This window comes from Lutra lutra, chromosome 6 (genome assembly GCF_902655055.1).
Source record: "Lutra lutra chromosome 6, mLutLut1.2, whole genome shotgun sequence".
In the NCBI taxonomy this organism is placed as follows: domain Eukaryota; kingdom Metazoa; phylum Chordata; class Mammalia; order Carnivora; family Mustelidae; genus Lutra; species Lutra lutra.
The window spans coordinates 63,017,502-63,041,533 of record NC_062283.1 but is presented as its reverse complement, the minus strand read 5'-3'; the positions used below and the strand labels follow the sequence as shown (position 1 = coordinate 63,041,533).

At 37.6% G+C, this 24,032-nt stretch overlaps 1 protein-coding gene across 6 annotated transcripts in view; it reads left to right on the top strand.

Annotated features, from left to right (window-relative positions):
- The window catches only part of UBR2 (ubiquitin protein ligase E3 component n-recognin 2), a 126,555-nt gene that overhangs the window by 90,801 nt on the left and 11,722 nt on the right, over positions 1-24,032 (top strand). For 2 of the 6 annotated variants that reach the window (XM_047732582.1, XM_047732583.1), the window contains exons 25-41: positions 410-564; positions 2,219-2,321; positions 5,288-5,397; positions 5,505-5,585; positions 5,918-6,096; positions 6,813-7,012; positions 8,977-9,070; positions 9,744-9,905; positions 11,390-11,493; positions 12,194-12,272; positions 14,795-14,943; positions 15,291-15,346; positions 18,951-19,047; positions 19,280-19,347; positions 20,531-20,666; positions 21,338-21,428; positions 23,135-23,265. In XM_047732582.1, coding sequence (XP_047588538.1) covers positions 410-564; positions 2,219-2,321; positions 5,288-5,397; positions 5,505-5,585; positions 5,918-6,096; positions 6,813-7,012; positions 8,977-9,070; positions 9,744-9,905; positions 11,390-11,493; positions 12,194-12,272; positions 14,795-14,943; positions 15,291-15,346; positions 18,951-19,047; positions 19,280-19,347; positions 20,531-20,666; positions 21,338-21,428; positions 23,135-23,265 — 1,995 coding nt within the window. Of the gene's footprint in view, positions 1-409; positions 565-2,218; positions 2,322-5,287; positions 5,398-5,504; positions 5,586-5,917; positions 6,097-6,812; positions 7,013-8,976; positions 9,071-9,743; positions 9,906-11,389; positions 11,494-12,193; positions 12,273-14,794; positions 14,944-15,290; positions 15,347-18,950; positions 19,048-19,279; positions 19,348-20,530; positions 20,667-21,337; positions 21,429-23,134; positions 23,266-24,032 lie in introns of those variants that run through there. The other 4 variants (XM_047732584.1, XM_047732585.1, XM_047732586.1 and 1 more) reach the window with 4 other exon arrangements.

The window sequence follows — 24,032 nt, the reverse complement described above, 5'->3', positions numbered from 1 at the left end:
ATCATGACCTGAGCCGAAGGCAGCGGCTTAACCCACTGAGCCACCCAGGCGCCCCATAAATGCTGTTTTCTATTGACTATGATTATCCTTGGTGAAGTGGAAGATGTAAATGTATGCTTTCCAAGTGAACATTCAAAAGACTCATAAATATGCAAATATAGAAATAGGCTATACTGAGTCATCTCTGGGTTAATGGTTTTATCTCAGATCCTAGGATATTTCTAGGGAAAAGACTTCCCTTTGTACTGCTACTATTAATGTAGCTGTTTTTATGCATTTGACCTTGAGAAGGTAAAATACAGCTTTAAGATGTATTAGTATCCTTTGAGTGAAGACTATCTAAAGATAGGGTCTTTTTTTTTTTTTAAGCATGTTCTACAAAAGAAACCAATAATAACCTTATTTTCAGCACTTCCACCTCCAGTTTTGCCTCCATTCTGCCCTCTATTTGCAAGTCTGGTAAACATTTTGCAGTCAGATGTGATGTTGTGCATCATGAGGACAGTCCTCCAGTGGGCTGTAGAACATAACGGATATGCCTGGTCTGAGTCCATGCTGCAAAGGGTAGGTTTAAAAACATTTATTGTTTAAATTTTAGTGCTTTTTTAATAAAAACAAAGTATTCTTGTCAATATCTAGATACAGACAACTAAGCACTAAATGTAGTGATGTTTAAATTTGAAATATAATAATATTATTACTGCTTTTGTGTCTGACATTGAAAATGGTAGTCTGGCAGATATTTTTTATACCAGTTGGTTGTGATTACCTTGGTCTTATTGGCCAGTCTTCTTCTCATTGATTGTTAATGATATGTCTCTGTTTATGCAGTACTCTGATATTTGTATAATGTCATATCTTCAACATTTTTTTAAATTTAATCCCCTCAAAAACCCTGTGGGCTCATCAGTATCTGTATTTTACAATTGAAGAAATTGAAACTCAGAGACATATGGTCTGTAGCTAATAAGTGACATGTCTAGAACCTTGTTGTATTTTATTTTGTAGCCTTGATGTGAGTCATTCTTCTACTGTTTATTTCATTGAATTCACACAATACCCATTTGGGTAGATACAACTTTTTCCGTTGTATAGATGAGGAAGTCAAGTTTCAGTGAGATTCACGTAACTTGTCCATGTTACTCAACTAGTTAGTAACATTATAGTAATTAATCAGTTAATGGAATTAGCCTGTTCTGTGCCTTATTCTGTGGTATGTATTTTTACATTCATACGATGTTTGCAATTCTCAAAACTCTAAAGGGAACCTTTTTTTTTTCCATTTTAAAGTTGATGAAATTAGGCTCAGATTCCCTGAAGGCGTGTTACCTTGAAAGCTGTGAAGCCAGGATGCAAATGAAAGCACTCATTCTTCCTGAGTCATCCTCCAAAACTATTTTTCTTTCCATTGTCTCAGCAGGCTCAAGTGTCTCATTGGCTAAGATACATATATATTTACACACCACTCCCATTTATAAACAGACACTTAAAATGTAAAAACAGAGCTGTGGTCTACTTATGTGAGCAGAGGAGTTGTAGGAAATGATGGAGAAAAAAAGAACAGCTTTTACCTTTTGTGTACATTTGTTTCATGTCCTTCAAGCTAACCTCGTTCATCCAACTCTCTGACATCCACAGTAGCTTTTTGTGTGGGGAAACATACAGACACCACACAGATATCTCCTTCCAAAATTGGGAAGCAGGATAAGAGCAATAAAAATGCAAATAAATCAGTGTAATTTTATATTTTCTTAGAAATCTGATAAGGAATTTTTTGTGAGATATAGGGAATAACTGTAAACATCTTCAATAATTATGTGGCATTAAATTGAAAGTATGTATCTTTCTGAGATGATTAAGATTTTTAGTCCTTAGAGAAATTTAACTAGAGAGTATTATAGACCAGATCATTACCTGATAGATGCTTTCAGCTCTAATTATTTGGCCACCGATTCTTAGAAGATTTTTTTTTTAAGACTGTAGTGTAGGGATGTGTATGAACTTATCCTAAGAATATGCGGTTGAATTTTCTTCATAGCTGATGTGGAAATTTTTGTTTCCTTACTGAGAATTTTTTTATCAGAAAATGAAATTTAGAGTTTGAATTTAATAGTTAGTCTTTAGTAGTTTGCTTTATCTTTTTCCAGTGGTGAATTCATTTTTGTTACTATATACTTGGTTTTTGATTTACTAAAAGTTACAAAACATTTTATTCGAGGTGTTACATTTAATTGGAATGGCACTACAAGAAGAAAAACAGCATTTAGACAATGTCACAGAAGAGCATGTAGTAACATTTACCTTCACTCAGAAGATATCAAGTACGTATACACCTTTTACTAAATTAATTCAAGATACTAATGATTTTAAATATGTAATATAGGGGCACCTGGGTGGCTCAGTTAAGTGGCTGCCTTCAGCTCAGGTCATGATCCCAGAGTCCTGGAATTGAGCCCCACATCAGGCTTCCCACTTAATGGAAAGCCTGCTTGTCCCTCCCCCTCTGCCTGCTACTCCGCAAACTGTGCTCACTTGCTCTCTCCCTGTCAAATAAATACTTAGAAAGAAAAATTTTTTAATAAATATGTAATATAACCTCTTATTTGCTCATACAGATTCAAAATAAATTTTAATCCAGATTTCTGAGATTATATGTATTTATCTGTGTTAAAGGTACTATATGAGATCCTGATGTATTTTCATAAAAACACATAGTTTTAATTCATAAACTGAAAACATTAATGAGGAGTCACTAGCTTGAAGTCAATATGGCACACGCATTTAAATAATTCTCAGATGCGCTTTAAAAACACAAAGTATGCTATCAGGATTTCACTTTTAAATTATTGCTGTTACCTTGTAAAGACATAATGAAAATAAGAGAATTAGCTATAGGGGGCACCTGGGTGGCTCAGTCGGTTATGAAAATTAACTATAGTGGATTAGATTATCATTTTGTATATAAGGTAACATGACTTTTTTAGAAGGCCAGGAGACATTTTTTCCTATCTTTTTTTATTAAAAAGTTTAAACATATAGGCAGGAGTTGGTAAAGCAAACATCCATACACCTGCCACCTAGATTCAGTAGTTAGTATTTTGCTATATTTGCTTTAATATTTGCACACTTCTTTAAACCATTTGTTTTAGCCATCATATTTCACCTCTGAAGAAAAGCTTTTCCAGGGTGCCTGGGTGACTTAGTCATTCAGCATCTGCCTTCAGCTCAGGTCATGATCCCAGGGTTCTGGGATCAAGCGCTGCTTCAGGCTCCCTGCTCAGCTGAGAGCCTGCTTCTCTTTCCTTGTATTCCCTCTCTTGCTGTCTCTCTCTCTCTCTCTCTCTGCCAAATAAATAAAATTTTTTTAAAAATCTACTGATTTTCAGAATAAGCAGTTGGTTTAGTAGTTACCTTCAGTGGTGACAACTGTGAATCTTTTTCGTTTGCTTGGGATTGTTATGCTTTATTTTTTTAATATTACTCTTGGGTTTTTATTCTCTGTCTTTGAGTCACATATGATCAAGTCTCCTTTTAAAAAAAATTCTTTTTGATGTTCAAACTCTCAGTTTTGGTCACTGGGAATCTGTTCAGTTGGCTTCACCGCCCTTTTGACCCAAGCCCACTAGTATTTGAGCACCACCTTGCTTTCTGGCACAAAAGATAACCCAGGCTCATCTTATACTTTCCCTGTCCCAGACAGATGTACAATCAAGCATTTGCTGAGATACTTATGAATTTATGCTGGTATACTAGGAGTTACAGCAGTCAGTATAATGGGTAATATGACCCAGTAGAGGTAGTATAATGGATAATATGGTCTTGTTTGCTGCTGGATCTCTATTTTTCCCCTTTTTGCCCTCACATAGAAAAGTGGGAGGATGAGGGGAAACTGCCTTTCCATACTGAAGACTATGTTCTTAGGTGCCAGCCTTTCCCTGCTCTTTTCTCTCAGTATTTCTTTCTATGGATTAGCATTGTATGTTTTGCCCCCTTCATCTCCAGGGCTTTTTACTTTAGGATGACCACACAGAAAACTGCCTGATTTCATCCACTTACCACTATACAATCCCAGATTCTCTCTCTCTTTTTCTTTGTCTCTCTTTCTTTCTTTCAACAAACAACCTTTTTCTTTAGACATTCCTCATATTTCTCTTTAAACACTTTATTTAATTAAAGCACACTGTTTAGAGCGAAATCCCTAAACTATAGCCATAGAACTTTACATCTGAAAGAATATTAAAGATCTCATAGTTCAGTCTCTTCCCCTCTTAAGAATATTTTGCCCAGGGGCGCCTGGGTGGCTCAGTGGGTTAAAGCCTCTGCTTTCAGCTCAGGTCATGATCCCAGGGTCCTGGACTCGAGCCCTGCATCGGGCTATCTGCTCGGCGGGGAGCCTGCTTCCTCCTCTCTCTCTGCCTGCCTCTCTGCCTACTTGTGATCTCTGTCAAATAAATAAATAAAATCTTAAAAAAAAAAAAAAAAAAGAATATTTTGCCCAAATGATGACACTTAAACCAAGAAAATCAATAACTGGTGTTTCTGACTATAGAACTAAATTAGCAAACATTGAATTACGTGTACTCTCGAGACACTGAACCTGACTTGTATGTTTTTTCCTCAAATGAAGAAATAAATTTACAGAGGAAGAAATGTATTTTTTTATTTTTATAAAGATTTTATTTATTTGTTTGTTTATTTAAGAGAAAGAGGCAGAGAAAGCAACAGAGAGTGAGAGAAAGCACAAGTGGCGAGGAGAGGGAGAAGTAAGCTGCCAGCCGAGTAGGAGCCTGACAAAGGGCTCAGTCCCAGAACCCTGGGATTATGACATGAGCCAAAAGCAGACTCTGAACCAACTGAGCCACCTATGCACCCTAAAATGCACTTTATTTTAAATCTAGGTTTTATTTAAAAGGAAAACAAGATATATTTTTACACACACATCCTTATAAATCCAGTTCATTTCTTAGACTTGGTAAAATCTCAGGTAGATCTTTTAGCTGGGTTTTTATTTAATAGCTAAAGGCTATGTTAAAATAATCATTTGGTGTAAGGTGTCCATTTTGAATGATTAAAGCATTCTAGTTGTTAACTTGTTTGTTAAGTACAGATGCATCACGTTCTCAAGAAGTATTGAAAATCTCTAGTAAGTAGAGCTATAATTAAATGATGGGCAGATGATGTTATAAGCAACCTTATCTTCTCATGCATAGTAATAGCACTGTGAAGTCTTAGCTGTTGTTATTGTGCCTTTTTTTTTTTTTTTTTTTTTTTTTTTTTTTTGCTTTAGAACCTGGTGAAGCACCAAACAACTCCCCTAGTATACTAGCTATGCTGGAAACACTACAGAGCGCTCCCTACCTAGATGTACACAAAGATATGATTAGGTGGATATTAAAGGTACAATTTCCGGCATCACTGTTTTTGTGATAAACACTCAGTGTTTGTTATCTTTAAATTTTTGTAATATTTCATAGCTTCCAAATAACTGATACTTTCTGTCATAGACTTTTAATGCTATTAAGAAGATAAGAGAAAGCTCATCCACCAGTCCCGTGGCAGAGACTGAAGGGACCATAATGGAAGAGGTATGAGAAGCAAAGCGTGGTCCTACTGAAGGATTGTAGCAAGTTCACTACCCACAATTGATTTTATCTGTAATAAGTTGGTAGTTGATATTACTACAAAAACACGTGAGTTGCAAAAAAATGTGCCACTATTTATCTTTATTTGTTGTAGCAAATTTTTTTTGCTCCCTGTTCTTTTTTCTAAAACAAGTCAAAAAAATCTTTTCTCTTGTTTTATAAGTGACATTATAAAACAGTTTTTTAATTAGTATTTACAATCAGGGTAGTTCTGCTTTGGGGGAAAAATGTGCATTTGGCATCTAATGGTCTAACTAAATGAAGCATACTTTCAGAGTTCAAGAGACAAAGACAAGGCTGAGAGGAAGAGAAAAGCTGAGATTGCCAGACTGCGCAGAGAAAAGATCATGGCCCAGATGTCTGAGATGCAGAGGCACTTTATTGATGAGAACAAAGAACTCTTTCAGCAGACATTAGAACTGGATGCCTCTACATCTGCTGTTCTTGATAATAGGTAAAAGTTAAAAAAAAAAATTTTTTTAAATTTCTTGACCCTTGGTTCTCAAATGGGAAAGATGTTGCTTTTTTGCCTTAAAAGTACATGTTTAGTCTTAAAGTAATTTAGAAGGGTTGGTAGGTAAATTTTACAATCTCCAACTAGAGGAATTAGTCTTAGAATTTGAGTTTATTAGTATATGTTTATGAGTATATCTCTTGACTATAGATGAGATACCATGTGAACACTCAAAATGATATGTCACACAGAACACCCTTGACATTCATAAAAGCATGGATGCACAGGGGCACCTGGGTGGCTCAGTTTGTTGATCATCCAACTCTTGATTTCAGCTCAGGTTGTGATCTCAGGGTCATGAGATCAAGCCCTGCATCAGGCTTCACGCTTAACAGGGAGTCTGCTTGAGATCTTCTCCCTCTCCCTGTGCACTTAACCCCGCTCGCTCGCTCTCTTTTTCAAATAAATAAATAAGTCTTAAGAAGGAAAAAAAAAAAAAAAAGAATGAGTGTACTAGGTTCAGTTAACTGAGTGGCTTCTGTTTTGCATTTTGGATTGCTGTGAGGATTATAGGAGAAGGTTTGAGAAATATGAATGACTACTGCCAGTTCAAATCATACCACGTGTTCAATATGTGCATACCTAAAGTCCACTGTTTTATGATTAAATGGAAACTTCTTAGGCTTGTTCATGAAACGTCTGCCCTTTTATCACAGCCCTATGGTTTCAGATACGGCACTTACAGCGTTGGGCCCAGCACAAACTCAGGTCCCTGAACAGAGACAGTTTGTTACTTGTATATTGTGTCAAGAGGAGCAAGAGGTGAAGGTGGAGAGCAAGGCAATGGTTCTGGCAGCATTTGTTCAAAGATCAACTGTATTATCAAAAAACAGGAGTAAATTCATTCAGGATCCAGGTAAGTCATGGCTAGATCCTCTCCTCCCTCTTAATGATTGCCACTCAGTGTGGCACAGAAATTTTACTAAGCTGATAATAACTCCATAGGGTTGGTGGTGTCTTAGGCAGCTGTCTTAGACAGAAATTTTCCAGTTGACAGATGTGGAAACACTCCAGAAAGTTAAGTATCAGTCATGAATTACATAGCTGGTTAATAACAGGGATTCAAAAGGAAGCTTTTCTTTGTGATATAACATTAACATAATTGGTACTTAACAGTCCCATTCTTCAATACACTTGGAAAGTCCTAATAATTAGTTGGCACATGGAAATAATAATAATTTTGTCTCCTGAATAGATCCAAAGTGGGATCTCTTGGCAACAGTTGTGTGAGTTACCTATGTGAGAAGCAGTCCTTGAGCCAGATTCTGATGCAAAGTAGTAATAATATCACTGATAGGGTTCCCCAGAAAACAGACTCTTAAAATAGAGATTACCATGCAGGACATTTATTCGGGATAGCCTTGGAATAAACATCTGTGGAATGGAGAGGAAGGGAGCAGGTTTGGGCAAACGGAGAAGTTGAGCTTTCATGCAATCCCCCAAAGGCTTCATCCCACCCCACTGGAGCTCTCTAGCTGGATGGCCCTTTGGAGGTGTTCCGAGTCAGAGCAAGGGGAATAGGGTCTTTAAACCCCAACACTGATCAGTGACTGTGGGCCACCTCTGGAAAGAGGTGTGACTTTGAGCAAAGCAGTTGCCACTTAACGAATAAGAGTAAAGTGCCCTCTTCCAACTGCTAAGGAGGGAGTAAGTCATTCATTCCTCCGGGGGCATCTAAGCTGCACATTATTGTTTCCACCACAGACACTTTCATATCTCTACTCTTAGACTCGTTTATATGTGCATATGCCTCGACAATTCCAGTAAACTTCTTGAGAGTAGGAACTGTGTCTTAGAATTTCCAAAGCACTTATTTAACAAGTGCCTTTTACATGGTAGAATTAAAAACCCACTGGTATGATAGCTCTTTCTCCATAAGGAAAGTCTTCACAGTGTGGCTCTCAAACACCTAGTTGATAAGGATTAGTCTGCTTCATCTTAAAAAATGGTCATTTGAACTCCACGATTTGTAAATTTCATTCCAGGCCAAAGATTAAAGTTAACAGTTTTATTTAAATAGTTATTTTCTGAAGAAAAAACTTTGGCTATAAGAAGGTTTTCCAAATGCTTTCACAACTTATATCTGGAAATATTTTCTTTATGCTATGTAAAGCAAATTGAAACTTGAGTAATTCTTTATAGAATGCTATGGAATTTCTAAGATCATACTAATTAATATAGAGAATTTGAAAAATTCTAAAAAGCCAGGGAGCCATCTTAAGTTTGTCTTCATGTTTTCATCTCCTTTGAATATAAAAATTACCACTAGATCGGACAACTGTCTAAATTATCTTATTCCCCGTCTGGGCTGCTGTCCTGGGTATTTTGTTCCCACTTTGGCTCTGTCTGGTACTGTGATTGACTGTTCTTTGCACGAGAGTCTTTAGGCAGAATCTCCTCTAGGGGGCGTCCCATTATTGCCAAAACACCTTTTTGTTGCAGATACGGTGACCCAGCCCCACCAAAGTATTAAAGGCAGCCCCACGAAGAACAAGTTCTGGGCTTTTGCAGGGGATGGGAGTCTCTCAGTGCCCTGAAAGCATGGAATGTTCAAAAGAGTAGATGTACATAATACAGAATTCCAGTTTCAGTTAACAATTTAGGGATGTTTCATTTGCTCAGGGTGATAAAAATTAGAGTCCTGCTTTCTAAATAATCCAGGGTCTTGCATAAATGACTGATATCTCGAAGGAATAAACTAGCATTTCATTTCAAGTTTACAAGCTCTTATCGAGGATTTCACAAGTTGTACATTTATTATAGGAAGATTAAATGCTTGGTTTTTTGTTTTGTTTTTTGTTTCTTTGTTTTGTAATGCAGAAAAATATGATCCATTATTCATGCACCCTGATCTGTCTTGCGGAACACACACTGGTAGCTGTGGGCACATTATGCATGCCCATTGTTGGCAAAGGTAATTTATATTCTTAATACTAGTCAAGAGAAGCTTATCCAAACTCTCAAAATTAACTTTTTAAATAAAGGACATTTCATTCTAGAAAAAAGGGAGAAAGAATTAGAGATGCTGAAGAAAAACCGCATATCACTATCTAATAACAATTAAAATTGAGCTACTTTGTCCTACATGTTAAAGGAGTAACTTAGAAACTTCATAGTATATCAGATATATCTTTTAATGTGGGGATCTGTATTAACTCACAAGCTGGACAAAGAAAAAAGATTTTTATGGTGGCATAAACACTAGATGAGTAATGTCTTTCCAGGGTGTTCAGTCTTAACTCTAAAGGTGTTAGTACTTACCTTGTTCTTACCTTGTTACTTCCTGATATTGTCCTGGCTCCCCGACCTAAGGTGGGATAACCTCAAATTTGTTCTACTTCGGTCTATTCTCCTGCAAAACCAACAAATCAGTGTTGTTATTGTAGCACTGTGCTCATTCGGTGATCATGCACTTCCGCTAGCAAGTAGCCACCGGCCCTGGGAAAGTGACAAGACAGCACTGGGACCAAGAACTGTGAAGATTTTATTGTATTGTGGAAACAAAATAGTTAAAACGTAGAAGCTTGTGGCTCTCATTGAGAAAAATTACCGTTGTTTTTGATACCTCGTGTTCTCTAATTGTAAAGGTATTTTGATTCCGTTCAAGCTAAAGAACAGCGAAGGCAACAGAGATTGCGCTTACATACCAGCTACGATGTGGAAAACGGAGAATTCCTCTGTCCCCTCTGTGAGTGCTTGAGTAATACTGTAATTCCTCTGCTGCTTCCTCCACGAAATATTTTTAACAGGTAAGTTTGGGCCCATGAAACCTTTGTATTTAAGCGGTAGTTTTCCATTAAAGATAATGAGATGATAAACCATAGAGAGGAGAAATCACTCCAGGTAATCACATTGTTTTCCCGATACATTTTTTGTAGTCATTTCTTCTGATAGACTTGTGAAATACAATTTTGGTTTTTAGAAAGGAACAGGCCAGACCTCAGTTTCTTGGTCATCCATTATAGAAGGTGTAAAATGCCCATATGTTTATGAAAACTGTTTTCCTTTATTTCTAGGACCCTACTTTAAGTATCTTCCTCATACTTTGCAAGATAAGCTTGGTAAATTGGTAGGGGACGGAGGAGCCGCTCAAAGTGAATTTACTGAATATTCTAACAAATATAATTTTTTACAATTTACTGGCTGATAATACTTTCAAGAGTTGGGCCAAAAAAATGAAAATCTGTTGATGTTTTTAAAATGGAAAATTTTTGTTGTTTTATGTTATTTCATAATTTGTAGGATGCTTCTAGTTAATAGAAGTATTGGATATTCTCATTTCAAATATGAATTTGATACTGTCTGCTCTTCAGATCTGGTTTTTATATCTCAGTATAGAATTATGCTATCTACCTTACATGCACAAATACTAATTTAAGTTTTGTGAATATGAATCATCCATTAATTTCTCTGCTATTTGGATTCAACTCAAAGCAAAGTTCTTTTTAATTTTAGGAATTCAAACTATGGTGTCTTATTTATGCTACCACAAAATCTTCTTAAAACACCAGTAGAAAAAAAAAAACACACACCAGTAGATTTGAGTGTAAGGTCATGCTTTTTAATCATAACAGGAAGTCATGGTGACTTATATCTGTATTTGAACTAATAAATTCGTCATTGTTAGATTAAGGATTCACTGCATATAAGAAGTAAAAAATTACCTTTGTTGTGTTTCACACATCACTTTTGTTTTGTTTTGTTTTCTCATGAAGGCCAATTACATCATAGTCCTGAAGAACACAGGCTTTTTTTGGAGTCTATATAACTGGGTTTGAATGCCAGATCTGTACTTTATGTGGTCTTAGTCAAGTTACATAGCTCTAAACCTCAGTTTCCTCATCTATAAAATGGGGAAAATAACATAACCTATCACATAAGAGTATTTTAGTAAGTCTAATACTGTAAAATGCTTTCAGTATCTGTCACATAATAAATACTAGTGGTGGTGCTATGATTGTCTAGGAATTATTAGCAAATTCCAGTACTGCGAAAAAAGTGAAATTTTTGACAAATAATGTTGTTAGCATCATAGTAACAAATAGTATCTTTTCATTTCCATTGGCAAATACCTATTATCTTTTTAAGGCACCAAATTTTCCCCTACCTTTTTTTTTTTTTTAAGTATTTGAAATGTGTTTAAATTATTATGCTCATAAGCATTTGAAGAGTCTTCTTGTATCTTAAACTAAGCAGCAACAGAATACTAAACAGTTTCTATAATCTTCTCTAGCAGGTTAAATATTTCAGACCAACCAAAACTGACTCAGTGGATTAGAACAATCTCTCAGCAAATAAAAGCATTACAGGTTCTTAGGAAAGAAGAAAGTATTCCTAGTAAGTTCTGATAAGTTCATTTTTCCCCTAAAGTCTGAGATTGTTGGAAAATGTAGCTCCAGAAGAAATTACTTAAGAATATTTTAAAAGTGAAACCTCTCATTTTAAAATTTGATTTATTCTAATTTTCTTTGTCTTAATAAACTAATTTTGACTTTACTACATTATTCCTTATTCCTTGAAAAACATACAAACCCATGTGACATTTATAATAAATACTTCTCACTTATTCCCCCATTTTATTGAAGAGCTTCTGGGGGTGGGGGAATGTAACTGAGTAGTTGGAGAGCCAGCTTTAGTTCGTGGCGAGCCGACTCACTTTATTGTTGGTATTACCAGAGACTTCCCAAGTTTCATAAATATGTACGGCATTTAATGACCTTGCAAAAAAGCGGTCTGAGCAGAACTTCTATCATTGGATTTTATTAAAACAAAATAGCATACTCTCCTTACCTTCCCTAGCTGTGTTCTAGTGGCTCTACTATTAGGAAAGCATAGTTGACTGTAAAAGGTGCCTTGGTCAGTCAGCTACTATTTCTCATGCTTTGAATGTACCTTAGGACAGTTTCTGTTAATGGGACTCTCCCCTGTCATTTTTTAATTTCTTTGACCTACATATATTTAGAATGAAATTTATGACTGAAATTTACAGAACTACTATAAACCAATGATTAATAATATAAAATGCTTATTTCTTTAGATACCACTTCTTCAAAGAATTCAGAAAATATGGATGAACTGCAGCTCCCTGAAGGGTTTAGGCCTGATTTTCATCCTAAGTGAGTATATTATTTGATTTCTTTCACACTTGTTCCAGTTAAAATGAAAAATTTAGTGGTTAGAATATGATTTATCAAACTAGGGAGCAAAATATTATGAGACATTGATCTTGAAATCTAAGGTTTAAGGATTACATGATAAAAACCAAAGAACCATATGACATGCTTAACTCCTACCAACCTCTTTTAGTTTGCATTGCTGACTCCCTGCTCTACCCTTTGTCTGGCTCTCCCCAGCAACAACTAATCAGTACATCTAAATCTGAACTATTCAGCTTCCCCACAAAGTCCTGTGCTTTCCTTCTGACTTTCATATTTCTGTTGAGGGCCCCACCAGTGTCTTAGTAACCCAGGATCAAACCAGAATATTTTCAGCCCTGTTTCCAGCAAATTAATTGTGAAGTGTAATATAGATTATAGAGCCAAACTGTGACTGCTTGATTCAGTCTCCAGCAGCACTACCTACCAGCTGTGCGACTTTTTTTCAAATGCCTAACCTCTCTGTACTTCAGTTTCCTAATCTGTAAAGTGAGAGTACTAATATTCCCCTTGTCAATGTTGTGAGGGTAAAGTGACATGCTGTAGGTAAAGCCACCTGGCTGCCACGCCTGGCATGTACTACGTTAACTCAAGAAAAGCCTTGGTCCTTTGCCTTCCACATCCCCTACTTCCGTCCCCATCACCAGTCCTATGATACTGTTTATTCTGCCATTTATTTCCATATATCTAGTTAAAATGCTTAGTCGACTGTCTCTTGATTTATCATTTTTAAACCGTTACCTTTCTGTTGACTAACTGGCAGTTAATTCAGCCCTCAGTCTGCTGTATCCACTGCCCCTCACCAGTGCGTAGGTAGTTACTTCAGGTTTTAATTAAATCAATTGGCAGTTTTTACATTGTAATTGTCTCTGCTGATAGAAGTTATGTGTTATGATTTTATTTCCTTATATAATTTTGCCTTTCTAGTGGTTAATAATCACCTTATATCTTTCACGTACTTGGTTTTCTATGTGTATATTACTTTCCCCCACAGACACCCATGGTGTCTAGCTGTAGCTTTTCGAAAATACTCAGATGGATCAGATGATTTTCTGTCCTGGACCACCCTACCCCCCCCACGGCCTGTGTCCTCCTGTACTTATCAAGACACGGTACAGCTGTCATCCTGAGACTTCCCCTGGCCATGCCCCTCATACTTCCCTGAATCTCATATCATGCTCTTTCTCGATTTACTTCTGATTCCTAAGAAAGGGTGCCTGGGTGTTAAATTTTCATGTTTGAAAATACATTTATTTATTTACTTGGTTGATGGCTTGGGTATAGAACTGTAGATAGGTTAGAAGTAATTTTTCATCTAGATTTTGGAGTATTATTTTACCAAATTCTAGCATCTGTTGAGAAATTAACGCTATTCTGACTCCTATTCCTTTGTAGTTATTACTTCTGGAAGCTGTGGGATCTTCCCTTTAATTCTCAGTGGTGCTTTGTTGTTGTGGTTAAGATTTTATTTATTTGACAGAGAGAGAGACAGGGAGAGAGGGAACACAAGCACGAGGAGTGGGAGAGGGAGAAGCAGGCTTCCCGCTGAGCAGGGAGCCCAACACAGGACTCAATCTAGGGCCCTGGGATCATGACCTAAGCCAAAGGCAGACGCTTAACAACTGAGCCACCCAGGCACCCCAGTTCCCAGTGTTCTAAAAATTTCTCTGTGTTGTTCCTTGGTATGTGAATCTTTTCCTCATCCATTTTGCTACATTTTCAGTAGGCTCTTTGAAGATTCCCATCCTTCAGCTATGAGAGTTGTCTGTTTCTTCGATAGTCTTCTCCTTTTGGTTTTTTGAGATAGTCCTACTGTTACCTCAGTTTGGGCGCTCTTGGACTGATCCTCTAAATTTCTCTCAAATTTGCTGGGTTCTATACTGTTTCTGTTACCCCTGTATTTTTTTGTTTCTGCCTGTTTGTTTGAGTTTATCTCTTTGATGTTTGATTCTTTCCTTAAATGTTTACTGTTCCTCAGGTGGCTATTCAAAAGCTCATTGGATTCCTGGTGGGCAGGCTGGAGCTTGCTGACAGCTTGCTGACCTGTTAACTTCACAGTGAAATGATCAGGCCCCCACCGGTCCTTTACTTGGGATCCCCAAATGCCAGTGTGTAAAACAGCTTCCCTCTGAGGATTCTTCCCTGAAGAAACTAAAATTTGTGGCAGTGGATATACACTGCCAATGTTCTGTAGATGGAGAAAGAGTTCAAGGGTTAACTTTAATCTTTGTTATGATTCAGTATGTAGGCTTCCACTGGATAGCTTATTTTCAGCCCTGGGCCTCACCCCTGCCCACCAAAATAAAGTATAACTCCTTTCAGGCAGAGACAGTTTGCAAGTCTCTAATTCCCACTTTGCACACTCTATTTTTAAGTAGTTTAAGTGGTTCAATTCCAGCATAGCAAATGGCTGTTAAGAAACTGAACCATTTGATTAACACGAGCACGTTGTTTTGAGCTAATTCTATACATGTTCACTTCAGGAACCCTTATTCTGAGAGCATAAAAGAAATGCTAACAACATTTGGAACTGCTACTTACAAGGTGGGACTAAAGGTTCATCCCAATGAGGAGGATCCCCGTGTGCCCATAATGTGTTGGGGTAGTTGTGCATACACCATCCAAAGCATAGGTAAGAGATTTACAATTGTCTCAACATTAAGTCATAAGCATGTGCTAACATGAATTATGTGTAGAAGCCTCTATTTAAATGAGATGTTTAAAGTGGCAATAGTCTGAGGAAATAAAGACTTTGAAGCAGGAAGTATATACTGACAAAATATTAGACTGACAGCTTATAAATTAAGCACAGCAACAACTCATTCTTGTTGGTTGAGAGGATGTATTTTCAATTTTACTTTTCATTCAGAGTTAATTCTTGTGAAATTACTTAAAAGATTTCAAAACGTGACAATATCGTGCTTTCCAATATACATAATGTCCAGTTTATTTATCATCTTAACCATTTTTAATCTGCAGAAAGAATTTTAAGTGATGAAGATAAACCATTATTTGGTCCTTTGCCTTGCAGACTGGTAAGTTGTCAGTTTGCTCAGTTCACAGAATGGTGGGAATAGAAATTCAGAAGTTCTACTTTTTTTTTTTTTTTAAAGATTTTTATTTATTTATTTGACAGAGAGAGAACACAAGTAGGCAGAGAGCAAGCAGAGATAGAGGAAGGGAAACAGGCTCCCTGCTGAGCAGAGAGCCCGACGCGGGGCTCGATCCCAGGACCCCGGGATCATGACCTGAGCCGAAGGCAGAGGCTTAAACCACTGAGCCACCCAGGCGCCCCAGAAGTTCTACTTTTTTTAGTTTTAAAAACCTGAACTGGTTATTTAAGCATAGGTTTATCACTCCTTTCATAGTAAAACCCATTTTCTTCAACAGTAGTGAAGAAGTCATGCTTGTTGTTTAATTTTTCATGACTTTCTTTTAAATAGACTTGAGCTCTTCACATCCAGAGATCTTGGTTAAACACATGAAAAGTGGAAAAAAACTAAAAAGAGTTGTTGTTCTTGAATTTTTAATGCAGTAATTAGAAATATAAAACAGAACATACTCACTACCACATTTGACTACCTTTTATGAGCATTATGTAGTACAAATTGATGTGAAAATAATACATTTAATACTGAGAAGAATGAAGAAGGAATATACAAAGCTTGCTCATTTTTACTGTGTAGTTAGTGTCATTGTGATAGACCGCCCTGCTATCCAAGTTTAAAATCATAAAAGTGCACTTAAGAACAAAGTCATGTAATTTTATTCATGTAGAATCACATGGGGAGTTTAAAAAATGCCTGGGCTCTACATGGGTCAATTAGAGTCTCTGGAGATGGGCCCCAGGCATTAGGATTTTTTAAAAATTTCTTAGGTGCCAAGATTGACAATACAGATATAAGAGCCTAACGAAGAAACAAACAGTATAGAAAATACAGTTCAGCATGATCACTCAACAACTAATGAATTTGCTGACTTTTGTTTTCATTGCAAACACTAGAGTCTCCGGACCCTTTTTTATCATTTAAAGAATATAGTTTGTGTATCAGAAGTACTCAGCTTGGGGTTGTACATTCAAATCCTCTTTGGAACATTTTAAAAATAAAAGTATCTAAACTGCTTTGGACTTGGAAAATCTGGAAGTAGACATAGTATTAAAACCATCCTGAATTGTATCTTTATAGTAAATCAGCAGAATGGTAGTTCTTAACTATCAGATATATGATGATATAATGATATGATATATCAGAGTTGACTGTGATATTTTTCTTGCAGTAAATAAGAGTTGGTAATATGTTGATTATTAAAAAGGCAATCTAAGTAGCCATCTAGTTGATCAGCAGAGTTTGTTGAATTCCTCTTCTTTTATTTGTCCTGTCCCTTTCATTCGTACTCCTGCTCATTTGGTTCATACCATTTCTGGCCTAGATTATTATATCAGTCTCTACCCTGAATCTTTTTCCTAATACAATATCAGAGGGTTCCTCCAAACAGTGACTATATCTCTTAAACTTTTTTTTTTAAGTATATTTAGTTATTTATTTAAGTAATCTCTGCACCCAATGTGGGGTTCAAACTCAAACTCCAAGATCAAGAGTTGCTCTACTGATTGAGCCAGTCAGACACCCCTATCTCTTAAGCTTCTTCTTTTTTTTTTTTAAGATTTTATTTATTTATTTGACAGAGACACAGCAAGAGAGGGAACACAAGCAGGGGAAATGGGAGAGAGAGAAATAGGCTTCCCACAAAGCAGGCAACCTGATGTGGGACTCAAACTCAGGACCCTAGGATTATGACCTGAGCTGAAGGCAGTTGCTTAACCAACTGAGCCCCCTGGCGCCCCTCTCTGAAACTTCTTAACCTGTTTCTCCATTGTCACTTCCTGCCAATCCCCACATCCATGGTCCAAGCTGACAGAATTACTCCCAGTTCCCAAATGCTAATTCCCAGGCCTTCCTCTCTGTTAGAGTGCCCCAAATAGACTCCTCTTTTTGATGGCTCTTCAAGCTCTACCTTCCCTGGGAAACCTCTGAGCCGTGCCCAATGAGGGGGATATCCCTCTTCTGTGATACTACCTCCTACAGTCATTTCCTCGCCATTTCCTTCCCCACCTCTGCTCACCCCAATCCCCTATCCATCCGCCCCCAGCCAGGCCCATGAGCTTCTTGAGTGCAGGAGAAGTGGGGTAAGTTCATTTAAGATCTTCAAAACCGAGACTGACATATATTAGTAGTCCTCAATATCTGGTGAACCAAACAGTGTTACAGAGAATTCGGAAAACAGAATTAAGCAGGAAGGGAAAAACTCATCAGTTCACCACCTTTTTCATTAGCATGTTGAAACTTGATTATAGTTGATACTTAACATGTAGTTTTGTTCTTGCTATATTCTTCACTTTACATCAAGATTTTTGTCATTGTTGGGGCACCTGGGTGGCTCAGTCGTTGAACATCTGCCTTTAGCTCAGGTCAGATCCCAGGGTCCTGGGATCGAGCCCCACATTGGGCTCCCTGCTCAGCAGAAAGCCTGCTTCTCCCTCTTCCACTCCCCCTCCTTGTATTCCCTCTCTCGCTGTCTCTTTCTCTGTCAAATAAATAAACAAAATCTTTAAAAAAAATTTTTTTTTCCTCAATGTTGCTACGTAGTCACTTTTTTTTTTTTTTTTTTTTTTTAGATTTATTTATTTATTTGACAGACAGAGATCACAAGTAGGCAGAGAGGCAGGCAGAGAGAGAGGAGGAAGCAGGCTCCCTGGCTGAGCAGAGAGCCGGATGCGGGGCTCGATCCCAGGACCCCAGGATCATGACCTGAGCCGAAAGCAGAGGCTTTTAACCCATGGAGCCACCCAGGCGCCCCTCACTATAATAATTTTGATGAGCTGCAGACACCCTGATTTGTTACATCCATCTTCTTGCCCATAGTTTCCCCACTATTTGGAGGATTTCCCACATTTTCGAATGTCTTTTTAGAATAAAGAAATACCACATCACCTTGGGAGTCTTGGTTATTCACAGTTTGTCTTGATGCATGTGTCTGTTTCCTTAGAGAACTAGCAGCATGGTTGCAAGGAGATAGCTTCAATGTTTTCTGCATACAATTAGATATTCTTCATTCCATTCATTTCACGTTAGAGTCCTGTCATTACAGATGTGACAGAGTCAGTTCATTACTACCTAGAAATATCCAAAAGAGATCTCATATGCATCCAGCTTTGCTTTGACAAGCTGTGCTCTGAACTAGAATTCCTGAAAGGAGAGAACTGCAGTTGACCCTTAAACAACATAGGTTTGAACTGAACAGGTTCACTTATACATTGTGTGTGTGTGTGTGTGTGTGTGTGTGTACAGTGCCATAAATGTATTTTCTCTAAGTCATAATGGCCTTACTATTTTCTTTTTTCTTCTTCTGTTATAAGAATACAGTATGTAATACATGTAACATACAAAAATGTGTTAATCAACTGTTTATGTCATCAGTAAGGCTTCTAGTCAGCAGTAGGCTATTAAGTTTTGGGGGAGTGAGAAGTTATATGCAGATTTTCAACTGCTCGGCTCCTCCAACCCCCACGTTGCTCGAGGATGAAATGTACCTTATATGCTGGCTTCTTTGCTCATTGCATCAATCTCTTTACATCAGGATGACTGTCTTAGGTCACTAACAAGATTTGCTGCAGCACATTGGACAGTGGCATCACTTTCAGTGGTGCAAGGACACTTCTGTAAACTTTTTGCATGTGAGTATGAACACTTAATCCGTATATGGTAATTTCTCATCTTTCGTGATTTTGTTCTTAGTGGTGCAACTTCTCTCCATTAGTAAAAATAGTTTGGTAATACTGTTTATGTGCAGGTTCTAGCTTTTAAATTCATACATATCTTACAGAAGAATACATTTAAACTCTAGGGTGTATACATTTTTATGTTGGCATATGAGATATGCTAATACATTTTTCTTTAACTATTTAGCATTGGTGCCAGATGACAACCATGGAGACCTTCCATGCATATTAGATATTGACATGTTCCATTTGTTGGTGAGTATCTTGTGATTTGTGTTTGGAATTCTCTTTATCATACTCTATCTTAGACTTGGTGAATAGTGTAAAGGCAAACAGGAGGAGTTGTCATCTATTATTCTTAATACTTTTGAGTATAATTCTTTTCCCAGAAGGCTCAAAAAAGAAAATGTAAAGGAATATAGTTGAGAGGCTTGACCTCTCTTATTTTGCTTTGTGACTGAGGTCAGTAATTTAACCTCTTTATGTTTTTTACCCATACAGTGCTTTGGGACAGATAAACCCTATGGTCATGTTGCTTAGCAACAGACAGCTCTTTTCTGTGATTTAAGGAAAGGTTTGTCTTCTGAGCAGGTGCATTCTAGAGCCAGAACACAGCACCGGCCAGGCAGTGGGTGGCTAACCTTCAGCACCGCATCAGCTGGGTGCCTTACACAGGACACTGAGTGTGCCACCACACAGCAACCCCATGTGCTGTCCCCTTAACCTCTTTGGGCATCAGATTCTGACCTTTGAGTTAGTTAGTTCCTATCTTGTATGATTGTGTTAGAACTCAGTGGAACAAGCAATGTAAAGAGCTTAGAGCACCATGTCACCAGTAAATGTTAGCCATTGTTACTGATTCTAGGACTCCTGTAAAGACCACTACCACTGGCACCACTGATGGGCAGCAGGAGGCTACCAAGCGAGCTAGCATTTACTGTGTACCTGACTGCTTTCACGTTCATTCTCAGTTAGCCCTTAAATCCTTACTGCTGAGGTATTAAAGCATATATATATTAGGTCTAGTTTACCAGCAGGAAAGCTGAGGCTCAAAGTTGTTAACTTGAATAAAAAGCCTGTAAGAGGAGCTGGGATTCATATCTAGATTTTTGTGTGTCCAAAACCCTGGTTTTTTTTTTTTTTTTTTCCACTGCTCACTCCCTAGAAAGGTATCAAGTGTTCTCTTTCTTACTACTAATAAGGTATGTATGAGGGAGTCCCTGGACATATGAAATGATGGTACTTATGCAGACCGCATTAGGCCATAAGTCGTTTCATTTAGCCAATCCCAGTGGAATTTCTAGCATGTGCCCTTTAACAGCAAAGATTTCTGAAGGGGAGGGGCTGAGCTCAGAAGGAGATCATGTTAAGAAAATGGAAATGTGTTCAGCTGTGGAAGGAAAGGTCACCTGTCTGACCCTTGGCATTTGGTATCTAGGTGGGCTTGGTACTCGCTTTCCCTGCATTGCAGTGTCAGGATTTCTCTGGGATCAGCCTTGGCACTGGAGACCTTCACATTTTCCATCTGGTTACTATGGCACACATCATACAGATCTTACTTACCTCATGTACAGGTAACTCATTTTTTTCAGCTTCTTAAAGGGTGTACTTGAGTTTTCCCTGTTTAAAAAAAAAAAAAAAGAGGGTGGGACACCTGGGTGGCTCAGTCAGTTAAACATCTGCCTTTGGCTTAGGTTCCTGGGATTGAGTCCCACATTGGGCTCTTTGCTCATCGGGGAGCCTGCTTCTCCCTCTTCTTTCCGCTCCCCTTACTTGTGAGCTCACACATGCAAACACACACTCACTTGCTCTCTCTGACAAATAAATAAAATCTTTAAAAAAAAAAAAAAGAAGAAGAGGTGCCCAGACAAGGATAATGCATAAATTAGCATAAATTATAATTAGGCTTCTTTTTTCTGTTCATCCTCACTTGGATCATTTTGAAACCAATTCTTTTCTCCTAGTAAAATCCCCTAGCAGTGTGAATATTTCTACTTATTTATTATTTCTTAAGTTCAGTAACCGTCGAGTACCATAGAATGTGTATTTAGCTGATTTCCTCAAAGCCTGCTGGCTCCTTGTTATGATAGAGATTGCCACAGTCCTCATACCTGGAAGCTAAATTTCTTTGTATTTCGTGTGAGTATTTTCAGATATGTGCAAATATAGGAATCTATTTGAGGGCTTAAATGATGTCATTAATCCATAAGCAAATATGGGGTACTGATATTTTCATATCTTTCAGAAGAGGATGGCATGGATCAAGAAAATCCTGCTGGGGAAGAAGAATTAGAAGTTCTTGCTTTGTATAAAACACTTCAGCAGCATACAGGAAGGTGAGGTCATAATCTTTACATCATCACAGTTCCCAAATATTAGTGGCTGATAACATGAGAAAGGAATTCCTCTTTTGGAAAGGGACATTGCTGCCTGTTGACATGTATAAAAAAGAAAATGAGGGATGAAATTTTAATATGCTAGCATGATTGGAAATCTCTGAGAAACGAGTAATATATAGAGCTTCCCACATGTATTTGGCCATGGAACCTTTGCTCAGAGGATCTGGCACGGACTAGTGAAAATACGGAACTTACTTTGAAAAGTATTATTCTAAAATATATGTTGTCGGGGCGCTTGGGTGGCTCAGTGGGTTAAGCCTCTGCCTTCGGCTCAGGTCATGGTCTCAGGGTCCTGGGATCGAGCCCCACATCGGGCTCTCTGCTCAGCAGGGAGCCTGCTTCCCCCTCTCTCTGCCTGCCTCTCTGCCTACTTGTGATCTCTGTCTGTCAAATAAATAAAATCTTAAAAAAAAATAAAATAAAATATATGTTGTCTCACTAGGAGTTTTAAAATGTAAGTTAAGTCAGCATAACATATTTTTAAGGTAATATCCAGGACTGGCTAGAGTGCAGGGGAATTATTAGAATTCCACATATTGTTGGAGTCGTTTGGATTTGGTACAGCAGTTTCACTTAGCTTTTTAACAGTGTGTGTCAAGAACCATAATTTTATTCTTTAAATTTTATTCTTTTTCCCATTTCTGAGAATGCACGCTAATAAAATAATTCAACATATAGAGAAACCTATCACCATAAAGATATACACAAGGAATTTAAAGATATACACAAAGAATTTAAAGCAATCGCAGTGTTTGCTTACAGGGGAATAATTTTCTGAATATTATGATTGATATATTCTGGAATATTACAGTTCTTTTTTTTTTAATATTTTATTTATTTATTTGACAGTCAGAGATTACAAGTAGGCAGAGAGGCAGGAAGAGAGAGAGAGAGAGGAGGAAGCAGGCTTCCTGCTGAGCAAAGAGCCCGATGCGGGGCTCGATACCAGGACCCTGGGATCATGACCTGAGCCGAAGACAGAGGCCTTAACCCACTGAGCCACCCAGGCGCCCCGGGAATATTACAGTTCTGATAAAAATTATGTTTTATGATGTTCTTTTTTTTTCTTTTTTTTTTTTTTTTGTTAAGATTTTATTTATTTATTTGACAGAGAGAGATCACAAGTAGGCAGAGAGAGAGGAGGAAGCAGGCTCCCTGCCAAGCAGAGAGCCCCATGTGGGTCTCAATCCCAGGACCCTAGGATCATGACCTGAGCTGACGACAGAGGCTTTAACCCACTGAGCCACCCAGGCACCCCTGTTTTATGATGTTCTGAAAAAGAATTTTATATTTCATATGTTTCAACTATAACTACGCAAGACATAGATGAGTGTGAAAATAGAAATAGCTAGAGTAATGGTGATAAAGTGATAAAAATTTCTAGAATAGTGGATAGGTTTTTTTTTTTTCAAACTTTACATAGTTACACTTTTTTATATTTTAATAACAGCATTCTGTATTTAGTAACAGCATGATAATGGCTATAGCACCATTTATACCTGACATCCCATAATGGGGCTGCCCCACTCCTTTTAAGCCTCTGCCACTGATTCCAAATAGCAGTTTTCCCCGTTTTCATCATGTGCTGTAACTAGAATGACCTTTCCTCATAGATTTCCCAATTACCATTTTTCTCTTTTTAGTGCCTTGAAAGAAACACCATCTGGCTGGCATCTGTGGAGGAATGTCAGGAATGGAATCATGCCTTTCCTGAGGTGTTCTGCTTTGTTTTTTCACTACTTAAATGGAGTTCCTTCCCCACCTGAAATTCAAGGTAATTTCTAATTTCTTTCAAAATGTAGGAAATGTATGTAGTCTTTCACTCCAGCAGTATATAATTAAAATTACTTGCAAAAATGAAAGCTTATGGGGCACCTGGGTGGCTCAGTCTGTCAAGCATCCAACTTTTCATTTTGACTCAGGTCATTATCTCAGTGTCATGGGATCAAACCCTGTGTGGGGCTTCATGCTGGTTATGGAGCCTGCTTAAGATTCTCCCTCTCTCTATCGGTCCTCTCCCCCCAACTTGGGTGCCCACTCTCTCTCTCTCTCAAAAAAAAAGAGAAGGAAATAAAACTTAGAACATAGCTAATTGACTGTTGTGAGGTACACAATTATAGAATAAAAAGGCATATATATGTATATATGCCTGATTTTATTTAGCTCTCATAAATGTACTGTTTTTATGTACAAAAACATACTAGTTTTTCTTCAGAGTTAGAGTGTTCAATTATATGTTATTCATCAGCTGGGTTCTTCAGGTAATAAAAAGGGAAAACTCATAATGTCAGGTGTTTGTTAACTTGAAATGTCTTGAAATGTGTGGTGTTAATGTTCAGAATACCTGTAATTGCACATATATGACTTTAATTTAGAAATTCATTTGCTGCTTTACAGTTATTTTCTATGTTCTGTTTTGATTCATCTCATAAAATTGTAGCATCAAGACAGACTTAAAGTTTACTTAGTCTCTGTACCTCATAGTGTCTGGCGCAGGGCAAGAGGTGCCCACCAGTGAGATTGTCCTCTCAAAGTATGTTG